Source organism: Triticum urartu, chromosome 7A, assembly GCF_056163025.1.
Source record: "Triticum urartu cultivar PI428250 chromosome 7A, HENAU_Tu73, whole genome shotgun sequence".
NCBI classification, from domain to species: domain Eukaryota; kingdom Viridiplantae; phylum Streptophyta; class Magnoliopsida; order Poales; family Poaceae; genus Triticum; species Triticum urartu.
In genome coordinates this window covers 669,050,514-669,066,849 of record NC_141879.1, presented here as the reverse complement: position 1 = coordinate 669,066,849, position 16,336 = coordinate 669,050,514, and the positions used below count along the sequence as shown (strand labels likewise).

Below are 16,336 nucleotides of genomic sequence, written 5' to 3'. Positions count from 1 at the left end.
GGCTGAGAAGCCCCGGCGAACGACGCAGTTTTTTTATAAAAAAAGAGGAGGCTCCCCGGCCTCTGCATCATACTGATGCATACGATCATCTTATTTAACCAAATAAACAAAAGGGCCAATAAGGTTTCAAAGTCTCTAACTGAAAAAAGGAAAAAGACAGCTCACACAGAGCCTAAAAGGCTAGATACACAAACTAGCCAGAAAAAGACGCCACAACCGGCTGGCTAAAAATAGATAGGTAAACTAATTGCCTATCCTATTACATGACCGCCATCCAAACCGGTTGAAAATATCCCGAGTTACCATCTTCCAACGGATAGATCCAGTAACCAAATGCTCTCTGGCCTCCATCGAAGTGAGTAGCGACCACGAACGGATCAATGCTGTAGCTCGGAAAATAACCTGCAAAAAATGAATCCGTGATGTTCTGTTAAAAACTAAATCATTTCTGCAATTCCAGATAGTCCACAACAAAGCGCAAACTCCAACCCGAATATGTCTTGCTAAGTCAGGCTCAACCCCATTAAGCCATGTCCCAGATAATGCGTTGACAGAATTCCGTGGAGTAATATTAAAAGCAATATGGACCGTCCGCCAATTGGCCAACGGGCAATCAAAGAATAGATGCTTAATCGTCTCATCCCGATCACAGAAACTACACCTAGTAGGTCCTGTCCAATTACGCTTTATCAAGTTGTCCTTTGTTAAAATAACTTGTTTATGGACAAACCACATAAACACTTTAATTTTTAAAGGAACTTTGACAGCCCAGACAAACTTGGAAGTTGGAATGGAGTTCAAATTAATAATATCAATATACATTGATTTAACTGTAAATACTCCAGATCTAGTCAACTTCTAGCGTAATCCATCGGGTTGGTGAGAAAGTTGAACCTTCATTAGTCTCCTAACTAGATGGAACCATTCTTCCCAACGATTGCCCGCTAAGGACCGTCTAAACTGAATATTAAGGGGGATAGATTGAAATACTGTTGCCACGAACACCTCACGTCGTTGAGCAATCCGATATAAAGATGTATATTGAATGGCTAAAGGTGAGTCGCCAAGCCAAGTATCCTCCCAGAAACGTGTACTTGCACCGTTTTCAATAACAAACCTCGTCCTATTGAACATTGATTGTTTGACTTTCATTAGTCCTTTCCAGAAAGGCGAATCAGTCGGCCTGACTATGACCTGGGACAATGTTTTAGTCTGGAGGTACTTGCTGCGGAGGATCTGCGCCCACATGGCCTCAGTCCCGGAGGAAAGCTTCCACAACCACTTACTAAGAAGGCATCTGTTCTTAACTTCAAGATTTTCAATACCAAGACCCCCTTGGTCTTTCGGTCGACAGATGATGTCCCATTTAGCAAGCCGGTATTTTCTTTTAAGTTCATCACCCTACCAAAAGAAACACGACCGATAGAAGTCTAGTCTTTTCCTAATACCAACCGGGACCTCAAAGAACGATAAGAGGAACATAGGCATACTCGTGAGCACCGAATTAATCAAGATCAAACGGCCTCCGTAAGACATGAGCTTACCCTTCCAGCAGCTCAGTTTCTTCTCAAATCGATCCTCGATGCACTTCCATTCTCCGTTTGTCAGTCTACGATGGTGTATCGGAATACCAAGGTATGAGAAAGGTAAACTCCCCAACTCGCACCCAAACAATTGCCTATAAGACTCCTGTTCGTTTTTGGCTCTACCAAAGCAGAACAACTCGCTCTTATGAAAGTTAATCTTTAACCTGGTCAATTGTTCAAAAAGGCATAACACCAGCTTCATATTTCTCGCCTTGGCCAAATCATGCTCCATAAAGATGATTGTATCATCAGCGTATTGAAGGACGGATACACCTCCATCAACAAGATGAGGTACCAAACCACCCACTTGACCATTCTCCTTAGCCCTTCCTATCAAAATTGTTAACATATCCACCACAATGTTAAACAGGATAGGGGACATCGGATCTCCTTGTCTGAGACCTTTATGTGTCTGGAAGTAATGACCTATATCGTCATTCACTTTAATTCTCACACTCCCTTTTTGCGTAAAGGATTCGACCTGCCGGCGCCAGGCTTCATCAAAACCTTTCATACGCAATGCCTGTTGGAGGAATGGCCACTTGACCTTATCATACGCTTTTTCGAAATCCACCTTAAAAATTACTCCATCTAATTTTTTGGAGTGGATTTCATGGAGCGTTTCATGAAGAACAACCACCCCTTCAAGGATGTTTCTGTCCGGCATGAAAGCAGTTTGGGATTGTTGCACCACAGAATGCGCAATCTGTGTGAGCCTATTGGTCCCGACCTTCGTGAAGATTTTGAAACTAACATTGAGGAGGCAGATCGGCCTGAACTGCTCAGTTCTCATAGCATCCATTTTCTTAGGGAGCAATGTGATAGTTCCAAAATTCAAGTGAAATAATTGAAGCTGTCCAGAGAATAGATCATGAAACATAGGTAGTAAATCCCCCTTAATAATGTGCCAGCACTTTTTATAGAACTCAGCCGGGAACCCATCCGGTCTGGGAGCCTTATTGTTTTTCATTTGTGCAATAGCATCAAACACCTCCTTCTCTGAGAATGGGGCAACCAGGATATCATTATCGGCATCAGACAATTGAGGCACATCCTCAGTCCTGGACTCACCGAGGGACACACAATTATCCTCCGGAGGTCCAAATAACTGTCTATAATATTCGGTAATATAGGTTTTGAGATTATCCTGACCTAAAATAGTACCCTCATCCTGTTCAAGTTGAAAGATCCGCTTCTTTCTGTGCTTACCATTAGCAATGAGGTGAAAGAATTGAGTATTCGCGTCCCCTTGGACCACTTTGCGGACCTTAGCTCACAAAGCCCACTTCAATTCTTCTTCGCGGAGAAGTTCTTTCAACCTCTTCTCCGACTCATTTTTAACCTGGAGCTCAGGAGGCAGCAAAATCGTGGGTTCAGCTTTTATGTCCAGGGCCTGTACAAGAGAAAGGAGCCTATCCTTCTCGATCTTATACACCCCACTGAGGTGCTTAGCCCAACCCTGCAAGAAACTTCTCAAATGCCTAATTTTATTCTGCCAACGCTCGACCGCCGTCCTACCTCCTACACCCTTAGCCCATTCCCTGGCTATGAGGTCTAAGAACCCCTCGCGTTCGAACCAGGCCATCTTAAATGAGAAGGTGTTTTTGTTTCCCATATGGTTCGGCTCCCCTGAGTCGACGAACAATGGTGTGTGATCGGAAATTCCCCGCGTAAGAGCTTGCACCGTAACAAGAGGGAACTTTTGTTCCCACTCCACGCTCGCGAGAACTCGATCAAGCTTTTCATATGTCGGGTTTGGCAGAGTATTAGCCCAGGTAAACTTTCTACCAGAAAGCTCTATCTCCCTCAGATCCAAGCTTTCAATAATGGTATTGAACATAAACGACCACCTGCCGTCAAAGTTATCAGTATTTTTCTCCTCTCTCCTCCTAATGATATTGAAATCACCCCGACCAAAATCGGAAGCTGCTCGGACCCACAGATTCGAACAAGGTCCGCCAGAAACTCCGGTTTAAGCTCGGGCTGTGCGGCACCATAAACCGCCAGCAAAGTCCAGTTGAACCCATCAACTTTAGACCTAACTCGAAACTTTACCGCGAAGTCGCCCATTACTACACTCCGGACTTCAAGGGGATCGCATCTTACACCCAGTAATATACCTCCCGATCTTCCTTGTGGAGGGAGGCAATGCCAATCGAAATCAATACCACCCGCAAGAGAGGATAGAAACTGCGGCGCAAAATTATCTCTACCGGTTTCCGATAGAACAATAAAATCTAACCGATGTTCCAGAGAAGCCTCAGCAAGAAACCTTCTTTTAGCCAAGTCCTTCAGACCTCTGCTATTCCAAAAGATTCCTTTCATATTTCTGAAGGAAATATGCCCTAGAGGCAATAATAAAGTTATTATTTATTTCCTTATATCATGATAAATGTTTATTATTCATGCTAGAATTGTATTAACCGGAAACATAATACATGTGTGAATACATAGACAAACAGAGTGTCACTAGTATGCCTCTACTTGACTAGCTCGTTAATCAAAGATGGTTATGTTTCCTAACCATGAACAAAGAGTTGTTATTTGATTAATGAGGTCACATCATTAGTTGAATGATCTGATTGACATGACCCATTCCATTAGCTTAGCACCCGATCGTTTAGTATGTTGCTATTGCTTATCTTCATGACTTATACATGTTCCTATGACTATGAGATTATGCAACTCCCGTTTACCGGAGGAACACTTTGTGTGCTACCAAACGTCACAACGTAACTGGGTGATTATAAAGGATCTCTACAGGTGTCTCCAATGGTAGATGTTGGGTTGGCGTATTTCGAGATTAGGATTTGTCACTCCGATTGTCGGAGAGGTATCTCTGGGCCCTCTCGGTAATGCACATCACATAAGCCTTGCAAGCATTACAGCTAATATGTTAGTTGTGAGATGATGTATTACGGAACGAGTAAAGAGACTTGCCGGTAACGAGATTGAACTAGGTATTGGATACCGACGATCGAATCTCGGGCAAGTAACATACCGATGACAAAGGGAACAACGTATGTTGTTATGCGGTCTGACCGATAAAGATCTTTGTAGAATATGTAGGAGCCAATATGGGCATCCAGGTCCCGCTATTGGTTATTGACCGGAGACGTGTCTCGGTCATGTCTACATTGTTCTCGAACCGTAGGGTCCGCACGCTTAACGTTACGATGACAGTTACTATGAGTTTATGCATTTTGATGTACCGAAGGTTGTTCGGAGTCCTGGATGTGATCACGGACATGACGAGGAGTCTCGAAATGGTCGAGACATAAAGATTGATATATTGGAAGCCTATATTTGGATATCGGAAGTGTTCCGGATGAAATCGGGATTTTACCAGAGTACCGGGAGGTTACCGGAACCCCCCGGGAGCCATATGGGCCTTCATGGGCCTTAGTGGAAAGGAGAAAAGGGCAGCCCAAGGTGGCCGCACGCCTCCCCCCTCCCCTAGTCCTATTAGGACTAGGAGAGGTGGCCGGCCCCCCTCTCTCTCTTTCCCCCCTTGAGGAATCCTATTCCAACTAGGATTGGGGGGGGGGGAATCCTACTCCCAGAGGGAGTAGGACTCCTCCTGGCGCGCCCCAAGGCTGGCCGCACCTCTCCCCCCTTGCTCCTTTATATACAGGGGCAGGGGGCACCTCTAGACACACAATTGATCCCCGTGATCGTTCCATAGCCGTGTGCGGTGCCCCCTGCCACCATATTCCACCTCGATCATATTGTAGCGGTGCTTAGGCGAAGCCCTGCAACGGTAGAACATCAAGATCGTCACCACGCCGTCGTGCTGACGGAACTCTTCCCCGACGCTTTGCTGGATCGGAGCCCGGGGATCGTCATCGAGCTGTACGTGTGCTAAGAACTCGGAGGTGCCGGAGTAACGGTGCTTGGATCGGTCGGATCGGGAAAACGTATGACTACTTCCTCTACGTTGTGTGATCGCTTCCGCAGTCGGTCTGCGTTGGTACGTAGACAACACTCTCCCCTCTCGTTGCTGTGCATCACCATGATCTTGCGTGTGCGTAGGAAAATTTTGAAATTACTACGTTCCCCAACAATTTCGTCATGGAATTTTTTAGTAGTCCGAATCCTAGCACTCCTACGAACTGCAGAATCGGGATAAATCTTCCGTTTCCACTTACGCTTTGGCTTAGTGGGCTCTATCGCCCGGTCCTCATAACCGGGCTGAACGGAACTAACAGCTGCAACATCTAGGGGCACATCATCGTCCTCCGACTCATGATTAGAAGGTGCTAGATCCGCACACAGATTATCTAGCACCCTAACCCCTAACGCCTCAATCTCCTCATCATTCATGGGTTTAACCGCTGCAAGATTACGAATAGTCTCTAAGACTCGCTCCGCCTCCAAATCTAACATATCATTCACCGAATTGGAGATCTCACTATCAGTAACACCTAGTGAAACTTCTAATTGGTTTGCATTATTAATAATCTCCTTATGAGGAAAATGCAATAAAGAATTAGATATGTTGACGGACATACCAGAAGATATCGCAGCATCGTGAAGCTTGGCCGCCCTCATAGCGCACCGCTGCTGCATGTCATCCACCTCCGGAAGCTCCTGAACGCGAGCACTCATCCGTCTCCCCGTCGAGACCGGGTCCGGGATCCCGCCAAAGGCCACTACCTCCTCTCTAGTAAACAGAGGAGGCGGCTGCGGGCTCCCAAGCCCCTCGGACAAGTGCCCCATGGGTAGGGCAAGAGACGGGACAGCTGGGGCCACCTGCCCGCTCCCTCCTCCTGCCCCATCCCTCGGCGCCAAGTGGCGCGCCGGCGTCGTCGGCGAGACGGTCCTCCTGACCGCCGCAGAAGAAGGAGGAGTCAGGGCCACCTGCCCTGAACCCCCCCCCCCCCCCCAGCGCCACAGAGGTCACGGGCACCGTCGCCGCCACCGGTGACGAAATAGCCGAGGCCACCTGCCTCGGGCGAGCTGTCGCAACACCCGCTGACGCCTCCAAGACCTGGATCACCGGTGACGGTAGAGAGATGGGAGTTGTCGAGGCCACCTGCCCCGACTCCCCTCCCCCAAGCCCCAACTCGGGCGTAGAGATCATCTCCGGAACCTCGACCACAGGTGAGACAGGGGGAGGTGAAGCAACCAAGGGCTCAACGTCCCCAGCTCCAACCAAAGTCCTCGGCGACGAAGCCGTCTCCATAGGTCCAGGCAAAGACCCGCCAGCTCCCTCAAACTCCAACAAAGGGAGCGTACGCTCGAACACATCATCAGAATCCACCCTGTCGCTCCAAAGTCTGGGAGGGGCAGAGGCTGGCTCGAAGGACCCAAACCTCAGCGAAGTCATAGGCACCGATGGTGAAGGTGCCGGCTCAACCCCGGACCCAACCCCGGGCAACTGAGCACTGGTGCCAGAACCGTTAGTCCCCTCCCTCGAAGACTCCTCAGTCGGTGCCCCCCTAGCACCCGCACTGTCGTCACCCTCGTGCATATCCACGTCATTCCCATTAATGGCCTCAGCAAACAGATCAGAGTCCTCAAACTCAATCTCAAGCGGGGAAACCTCTCCCCTATAAGTCCAGTTGACCTTATCCGGTACAAACTCAATATCCAGAACACTCACTAGAAGCCGGGCTACTCCATGAGCTCGAGTAAAAGCCATATCTACTCTTTCCGTCTTCCCAACCATAATACCCATGCTGGCCACAACACGAACATCCTGCAACGGTTTGGACGAGGCTCCCAAAAACCTCAACCAGACCTGCGTAAGTGGTTTGCCCTTAGGCTCCACCTTCTTCCACTCGTGAAACTCTAGGATGCACTTTGTGCCAGGAACCCTACACAGACCGAAGCTCAGCAGTCTCTGCAAATCATCCACAGAGGGGAAATCCACCCTAAAAACATTATCCTCGAGAGCAACCAACTCCCACTGGAACTCACCCGGTGCCAGTTCCTGAAGCCTCCGCACAATCTGAGCCTCAGTCACCTCACCCTGGGTCGCTTTCACAATCCCGGTGGTCATACTCTGAGTCTCCTCCGAAATCTCTCTTGCTGCTGGGGACTCAAAGAACATCAGCTCCGCACAATATACTCCATACATTGTCAGAGCCGGAGCCTGGTCACGCAAAAACGGGCAATCCCCAGATGTATGTGCTGGCTTGCCGCACGACTCACATAGCTCCGCCACACACTCAGCAATGAAGTGGCCCTTCTCACCACAACGGTAGCAAAGCATCCTTTCTTTCTTACGCGCCCATTTGGCCACCCTCTCAGAGTCAGACCTGTCAGTAACCTCAGCCACCGTCCCGGAAGCAGGTACCTCCACACTAGCCAGGGCCGTCACCACCTCCATCGCCTGGGTAGTGAGGTCCGTAGACTGAGCGTGATCGGTCTCCATGGTCGCCGCCGCGTGGTCACCACCAGCCGGGGGCGGAGGTTGTCGGCGATACCTCCCATGGCCACCCCGACCCCCACGATGTCCGTGGTAGCCTCCTCTCTGGCGGTTGTCCGGACCTGAGGCTCCTTCGACAAATCCACCGGGAGGACCGAGGAACGGTCTCTCAGTAGACCCGTCACTCTGCCAGGCGTAACCACGACCTCCTCCTGCGGAAGAGGAACCACGATGTTGTCCATCTCCATACGCATCATGTCCATCGTCTCCCCACTGGCCTCGGGGCGGAACATGCGACCGGTTCTGAGGTGGCCTTACGACATAGTGCGGCGGAGGTGCGGCCTGAGGCTGGCCGCCCGTAGGCGCCGGCACAACCCCAAGGGCCACACCACCACCCCGGCCAGCGGCAGCTACGCCGGCCACACCCGGCGCCTGAGGCCGAGGCCCACCGCGACCCACAGCTGACTGAGCCACGGACGCCGCAGTCGGTGCCGGAGGCCTGGACCCTCCCCTTCCGGCCGTAGCATGCATGGGCACATGCCCCGGCGACCGAACGCCCGCGTGGCCGACGCCGCGACCCTGGGTACCCGTAGGCACAACACTGCTCGCCGGCGGCCTCTGGCCAAGCGGCCCCAGGGCCCCGCGCCCCGCACTCGCAGTCGGCGGCTGTGCCGCCCCGCCCGACGGCGCGGCAGCCCCACCCCGACCAACTACAGCATTGGCCGGCTTCTTGGCGGGCGGCGCCGCAGCTCCACGTCCAGCCATGGACCCGAGAGGAGGAATGCGCGCCGCTCTCCCCGGGCCACAAGGACGAAACCCCGGCGTCCCTCTCCTACGAATCCAGCTAGGGCACAGCAACGGCGGCTTATCGCACGCACCTTCGTGATCGATCGCACGCATGCAGGGAACAGCCCCCACGTATTCAGTCGCCCAAACGGAGTCCACGTTAGGCTGGGCCACATACCCAGCTAACGGTCCAAGAGGAGCTGCCTCGCTATGGGCCACATACCCATCAGTAGGCCGGCCCAAGTCAGCCGTTGCCCGATTGGAGCCACTGAGGCCCAAGAGCAAATTCAAACGACGAGTCCTATCGGCACGGATCTCGCCGATCTCTCTGATCGCTGGTGCCGGCGCCGCCACCGCCACCGCCTTTCTCGATTTCTTCCTCTTAACAACAGTCCAAGATTCCGGCCGAATTAAATAAAAAATGGTAAGGTTAGGAAGACTGACCTTCGGGATAGGACCCTTCCAAGGCCTTACCGCCGTCGCCGCCGTCCGACGATGCACCACGCGGCGCACCATCTCCTCCTTCTCTCCCTTGTGCAACCCTATCCTGTCTAATCTGGTCCGAAGGCGTTGGCGACGGCGATGATGGCGGCGCCTCGTCCGCGTCCCCATCCGGGTCGTCCTCGTCGGCACCAGCTAGTGCCCAAAACCGCCCCCCACCCGTCGTCGATCGCCGGCGGCACCCGGCAACGCACCCGCAGTCGCCCCGCAGGCCGTCGCCCCAGTCGCCCCGCTAGGCATCGCCAACGATTCAAGCTCAATGCGGCGGACGACGCAGTAGATGCCCAATGTGTGGTAGCGAAGATGAGTCCCTATTTCATACACTGGTCCGATGCGATCACGCATTGATGTTCTGGGAGGCGGCCAAGGATTTTTTTGGCCTTACAGTACCGAGACTGCACCCATTGACATGGTCTAAGGATATACTGGACCATGAGGTGTTTAAAAGGAAAGATGCAGCAGTTATGGTGTCAGTCATGTGCGCAATTTGGACGAACCGTAACAAGTATACGCATAATGAGATTCAGTACCAGCCGATCAAATCAATGGAATTAATTAGAGAACTCATTATGGCGATTGACGTCCCTAATACCGCTGCTGTCAAATCCATAGAAAGGCAGAAGTGGGAGGCGCCAGCTCAGGGGTGGGTGAAGATGAATACTGATGGAGCAGTACATGAGACTAATATGTGTTCAGCAGTGGGCATAGTAGCAAGGGATCAACAGGGTGTATTCAGACTGGGGCAGTGCATCAAATACACGGCACCACTTGATCCTTTCTCTACAGAGCTTATTGCATGTAGAGATGCAATGTTGTTGGCTAGTGCAAATGACCTGCAATATGTCATTATTGAGACAGATTGTCAGGCCGTGTTTGAAGCATGGAAGCAAGGTGATGATCGATCCACTGGTGGTACGATCTTGAGGGAGATGCGCACCTATCTCCCAAGTTTTCAGGGGTTTGAACTGCGATGGACGGCAAGGGAAGCTAATTCAGCTGCCCACCTGACTGCTAAGCAGGCTTTATATTTAGATACTATGTCTGTCTTGTTTCATGTAATTCCTGAGTTTCTGGTCGAGGCTGTTCGATCAGATATGTCCCGCCTAAATGAATAAAATGCCTAAAGGGCGGTTCTCAAAAAAGAAAAAGAAAAGAGGAGAGCAAGGTCGGGCTAGCTGGCCATGATGGTAGGTACGTACGGCACATGCATGCAGGGCACTGGCGACAAGTCCGTGGCGGCGGCATGGCATTTGTTGAGCAGGGCATTCATCAGTCCATCGCCAACTACGACACAGAAAGAACTGAAGGCGCACTGTTTGCTGCGCATGCACCAGCTGCTGCTTGTGAAAGTGCACGCACCGTGCATATCTAGCTTGCTGGTGCTGTTTTTTTTTCTGGTCAGATACTGATTGAGTGAGCAATGGTGTCGCCGTCGTTGAGGTCAAGCAGCTGGACGCCGCCGAGGGATACCTCCGGTGGAAGGAGTCGGTGCTCCACCGCGCGCCTCCACGTGCTCACCATGCGCCAAATGCTGGCCGTCGCCGCGCTCTCCAAGACTCCAAAGGCCACCTGACTGATGATGGCGTGGCGGCAGTCAAGAAGAAGAAGTGTAGGCGCACGAAGACCGCGGCCACATCCTCGCCACGCTCCCGGACCACATCTTCCCCGACTACGTCCACCACGCCACCGCCAGGGGGTGTGGAACGCCATGGCGCGCACGATACGACCTGGACATGCGCCGCGTCGTGCATGCGGCAGTGGTTCAACTTTTTTTCTTCTCAGATACCCATGAGTGTGCGTATCTTATATTAAAGAAGAAAAAGGGGAAGAACCCTCCGTGGTTTGGTTACACGAGAGCTTGCAAGGCGCTACTGCGCCGTCTGCCTCCTATAGCCTATACCGGACTACTCGCGGCTAGCCCACTCGAGTGTCGCTGCAAAGAGCACGTCTAACTCCCCTCCTAGCAAACCCGCGTGTCTTCGCACCTTACTCTCGCTTGCAATCCAGTGCATGATCTGCTGAAGGATGGCTGTCGCTCCGTCAAAGACGATGGCATTTCGATGCTTTCAAAGCTCCCACATGACGAGAAGGAACATGATCCGCATTGTCCTCGCTGGCCGCCCGTGGGTCTCATGCCTGGCACACCAATCTGGCAAAGGCTCATCGACATGCGGGGCCCCGTGTGGAGCGTCCATGGCCCTGAACACCTTGGCCCAAACCTCTCTCGTGAAAATGCACTCCATGAGCAGGTGGCTAATCGTTTCCTCGTGCTGATCACAGAACAGGCAAGTGTCCTGATGCGGTAGCCCTCTCCGTGCGGCAATGGTTCAACTGCTTCGTCTTGGGCGACAGTGAACTGTTCCTGGAGCAGATCACGCAGTGGACGCTCTGGGCAAGCCAAGCCACCGTACGAAAACGACGTCGAATTGGCGACGGTTCTGTTGAACAAGCTTCTGAATGACTTCGCTTGTATCTATTGTGGTTATGCATGCTGATGCTATTAGTGGAAAAGGGATTGGCCTGGTTTTCTCCCGAAGCCGGTAGTTGTTTGACACAATGGCGCGGGTTAGGTTTCCTGCTGATGCTATTAATAGAAAAGGGATTGGCCCGGTTTGGAAAAGAAGTATCACTACAAAAAGAAGAGAAAATATTTTTGGATGATCCAGAAATATGAATTTATATCATTTAAATGCACAAATCTGGCGTACTAAGTGACATCTGAACTACTAGTTGTACACTGAGAAAGAAACTATATACTTCATTGTTTAGCGAAAATGCCAAACGGAGACCGAGCTCCATGGAGGCCTTTATTTGAAAACTTTTAAATTCAAAATTTTCAGTTTCAAAAAATTCTAAAAATAAATACACATATACCTAGTAGATATATAATGTACATGTGTGCAAATTTTCAGGTCAAAATACATTAAAACGTGAGCTACACAAAAAAGATAAATCTGGGGCTTTTTAGCATCCATACTGTTCATCTTTAAACGCCATGATTTTGTTGTTTTTGTGCAGCTCGCGATTCAAGGTATTTCATCCGGAATTTTTTTCACACATACACTTTACATCCTTGAGTACATGTGTATTTATTTTCAGAATTTTTTGAAACTAAAATTTATGAATTTTGATTTTTTCAAAATAAAGGGCTCCATGGAGCTCGGTCTCCAAAATGCCCTACTCGTTGTTTAGACTATAGCCTCTTGTCTTCCTGAAGTTCCTGATCCTTGAACTTGAATAGTAGCTAGCACTGAAAATGATTGAAACGTGCCATTAGAATTCAGGAGTGACCACAAGCAATGCACCAAGTTAAACTAAACTGTCAAAACTATTTGTAACCGATGAGAGCTTATAAGCTTCCTTGCATAGCTTGCCAACAAGTAAAAGAGGGCAAAAAAGAAAAAGAAAAAGTTGTATCATCGTAAGCTGTGCATGATCAAGTTAACTAGACAAATAATGGTCAGTCAACAACTAATACTACTACACTAGGAGAATTTTTTTGAGCAGTTAAAAAAGGAGTGCTACCAATATAGGGAGTTACTTAAAATGTTGGGGTGAAAGAATTAGCTTGCACGTACCTGAATGAAGAGGCCTAGCTTAGCTGGTAGATGACGTTCAGAGCAGGGCAGCTGGGGTGTGTCCTGACTGCTCTCTCCCGGGCGGCCTTTGTGGCGTCAAGAGTGCTATCTTCGTTAAATGAGTCACATTCAAATTGTGGAAGCCAGAGCTGGTTCGCGTGCACGCCCTCAATTCCAGGCGCAGAACCCGAGAATCACCATGTAATCAAACTACACACATCAGAGCAAAGATTGAGTCTCTTGCATGTTAGTGTTAGCATAAGTAAGACTAGCAAAACGGTCCGTGTGTTGCAACGGGAGAAAAAAATCATAATCTTCGATGGTCATGACCACATTTTGCTGTATCACCAAAGATACATTATCACTCTCATTTTCGTGAAATCTTGAACAATTGTTGGTATTCATGAACATTTTTCAAACTCATGAACATATCTGAAATCGTGAACATTTTTCAAATTCGTGAACACTTTCACAGATTTTTGAACATTCTGTAAAATCATGAAAAAAATTGAATTCATGAAACATTTCATACTAGTTGCAAACATTTTTTAAAAAAATTGTGAACTTTTTTTAAAACGTTTTACTTGAATAGGCAAACATTTCTAGAATCGACGAACAATTCTTTTCTAAATTGGTGGAACAATTTTTTTAATTCACAAACATTTTTTTGATTTAACAAACATTTTTTAAATGCATGATAGTTTTTTGAATCCACGATTTTTTATGAATCATTAAACTATTTTGTAAGTCATGGACAATTTTTGAACTTTTAGGATATTTTTAAATTGATGAACATTTTTTGAATTGGCGAAATTTTGTACAATTTCATTAACATTTTTTAATACATGAATTTTTGAAAAATATATTTTTTTGTTCCCGGACGTTTGTTTTCAATATTGCAAACATTTTTTAAAAATCACAAACATTTTATGAATCCACAAACATTTATAAATTATTAACCATTTTATTTCAAAATTCATATTTTTTAAATTTTAGGAAACTTTTTGAAGTCCCAAATAATTTAAAGTAGAAAAGCAAAGACGAAAAAGGAAAACAGAAAATAAAAAGAAATGAAATTTAACAAATAGGCAACCGGACATGGGCAGGCCCAAACAGGCACGCTGTGTCGTCTCCCAGCACGCAGAGTGCAGTATAGAGGGTTCTTACTGCATTGGCCGGCCCAAGCAGGGATTCCCAGCGTGAAACGTTTTTTTATCAACACTCTAAGATATGATATGTATTGGAATCGACTTATATTTAGGAACAAAGGAAGTATTATTATTATTATTTTGTAGGGATATACAGTTCTTAGATATAAGCGAAATGACCTGTAGTACATCATCTTTTATTATCTTCTCTGCATTACATGCCGGACTTAAGATAAGACTACCTTAGCAATCATTATACATGCTCTAAGACTCCCTCCCCCCCTCGGATTACATGACGTACTCAAGATAGGACCACCTTACCGATCATATTACATGCCCTAGCCCCAACAGCGGAGCTCCACACACCCACCAACAATGCTAGACGCACCACCGAAACGAGGACTAGGCGGGAAGACCTTTATTCCATCTTCAAGAGCCGCCGACATCTCGTCTTTCTGAGCAAGACACAAACCGTAACAAAACTTGAAGAAAGGTCTAAAAACGGAGCCCTCCCACCGGCAAGGACCGCGGGATCCACTCCGCCGCCATGGCCCTCAGGCCACAGGAGACGAGGCGGACCGGCGGCGCCGCTGGCGGGAGGCGAAGGAACCCTAGCTTTTTGGGAGGCGGCGTGGAGTTTGGTCTTGACTTGGTCTTAAGGCTATTTCATTGTTTAAGACTCATGATTTTCTTGACTTGGTCTTAAGGCTATTTCATTGCTTAAGACTCATGATTTTCACATACCAGAGACACCTACATATGCTACTAAGTCTTCTATATTAACTAGACATACCTCAACAGTAAAGCGCCATGGTTAATGATGGGAGACTTCAACGAAACAATGTGGCAAACGGAACATATCTCTATGGCAAAACGCTCTGACTCTGAGAGGCAGATGGAGAACTTCAGGAAAGTTCTTTCAGATTGTAATCTATTTGATCTTGGTTACAAAGGGCCTATTTGGACCTACAACAACAAGCAGGATGGTCTGAAAAACGCGAGAGCGAGACTGGACCGAGGAGTAGCATCACCTGAATGGACTGAATATTTTAGAGAGGCGTCGATTGAGCACATCTGCACGTCCCGATCGGATCATCTCCCTGTGCTGCTGCGTTTTGGGAGTCGCAAGGAATGGCGACCAGTCAGTAAGAGTGCCCAACGCCCGTTCCGCTATGAACATATGTGGGAGCGAGTTGATTCTCTAAAGGATACGATCGCTCATGGATGGAGGAAAACAGGCGAGGCTGCAAACCTGCAGGAGGTTGGAGCAAAGATTAAGGATATTCAGAAGGTATTGAAAAACTGGGCTGAGAAAGATTTTGGTTCAGTTTTAAAGAAAGTAGCAGCAGCTATGGCTCTTTGTGGAATGCGCCTTTCTCGGTCGCGCAACAAAAAAGGATCAAGAAATGTTCGGCCGAACTGGACGAGCTACTGCTAAGGGAGGAGCTCATGTGGTGACAACGTTCAAGAGCCACTTATCTGCGGGAAGGGGACAGGAATACTAAATGGTTCCAAGGCAAAGCGACCTGGAGGAAAAAGAAAAATGAGATATCCAGACTAAAAGATGGTACATGTGTTTGGATGGAAAGTAGAGAAAGAATACATGAGATGATGAGGAATTTCTATCAGGATCTGTACGAGAAGGATAGTGATGTGAACCCCTCTGAATTATTGGAGCTTGTGAATACTAAAGTTACGGAGGATATGAACCTGACACTAACAAAGTCATTCTCTGCAAACAAGATCAGTGACACGCTTTTTCAGATTGGGCCACTTAAAGCTCCCAGCCCCGACGGACTTCCGGCTCGTTTCTATCAAAGAAACTGGGAGGTGGTGAAGGAGGACGTGGTGAAAGGAGTGCAAGATTTTTTTGAGAATGGTATACTACCGGAAGGTTTAAACGACACAGTGATCGTGCTCATCCCCAAAGGAAAAGACCCCCAGTCCCTGAAAGATTACCGGCCGATAAGCTTGTGTAATGTCATTTACAAGGTGATTTCAAAATGCCTAGTTAATCGTCTTCGTCCGTTTCTAGATGATATTATCTCAGAAACCCAGAGCGCTTTTATCCCGAGGCGCTTGATTACAGACAACGCTACCATTGCCTTCGAGTGCTTTCATAAGATCCAACACTCGAATAATAGGCACAATACCCATTGCGCGTACAAGCTGGATCTGGCCAAGGCTTATGATAGGGTTGATTGGAGATTCTTAGAAGGAGTACTACAAAAAACGGTTTCAGCCAGAGATGGATAGCTTGGGTCATGCATTTTGTCAGGTCGGTCAGGTACTCGGTGAGATGCAATGGAGAACTCTTAACACCATTCATTCCCTCGAGAGGCTTGCGACAGGGGGATCCACTGG

The 16,336-nt window shown here is 48.4% G+C and overlaps 2 protein-coding genes and 1 long non-coding RNA gene across 3 annotated transcripts; 1 reads left to right on the top strand and 2 right to left on the bottom strand.

Moving 5' to 3' along the window:
* Positions 1-6,249: 6,249 nt before the first annotated feature.
* Positions 6,250-8,724, bottom strand: LOC147961244 (uncharacterized). The gene has a single exon (XM_087533730.1). The coding sequence runs from the start codon at positions 8,722-8,724 to the stop codon at positions 6,250-6,252; it is 2,475 nt and encodes an 824-aa protein (XP_087389856.1).
* An 869-nt stretch (positions 8,725-9,593) lies between these two features.
* On the top strand, positions 9,594-10,361 carry LOC147961243 (uncharacterized). The gene has a single exon (XM_087533729.1). It carries the CDS (start codon positions 9,594-9,596, stop codon positions 10,359-10,361), a length of 768 nt encoding a protein of 255 aa, XP_087389855.1.
* A 1,704-nt stretch (positions 10,362-12,065) lies between these two features.
* Positions 12,066-15,318, bottom strand: LOC147961242 (uncharacterized). The gene is made up of 3 exons (XR_015611977.1): positions 15,004-15,318; positions 12,825-13,034; positions 12,066-12,496 (listed from the first exon to the last, which is right to left on the bottom strand). It is a non-coding gene; the product is annotated as an uncharacterized LOC147961242 (long non-coding RNA).
* Positions 15,319-16,336: the final 1,018 nt, after the last annotated feature.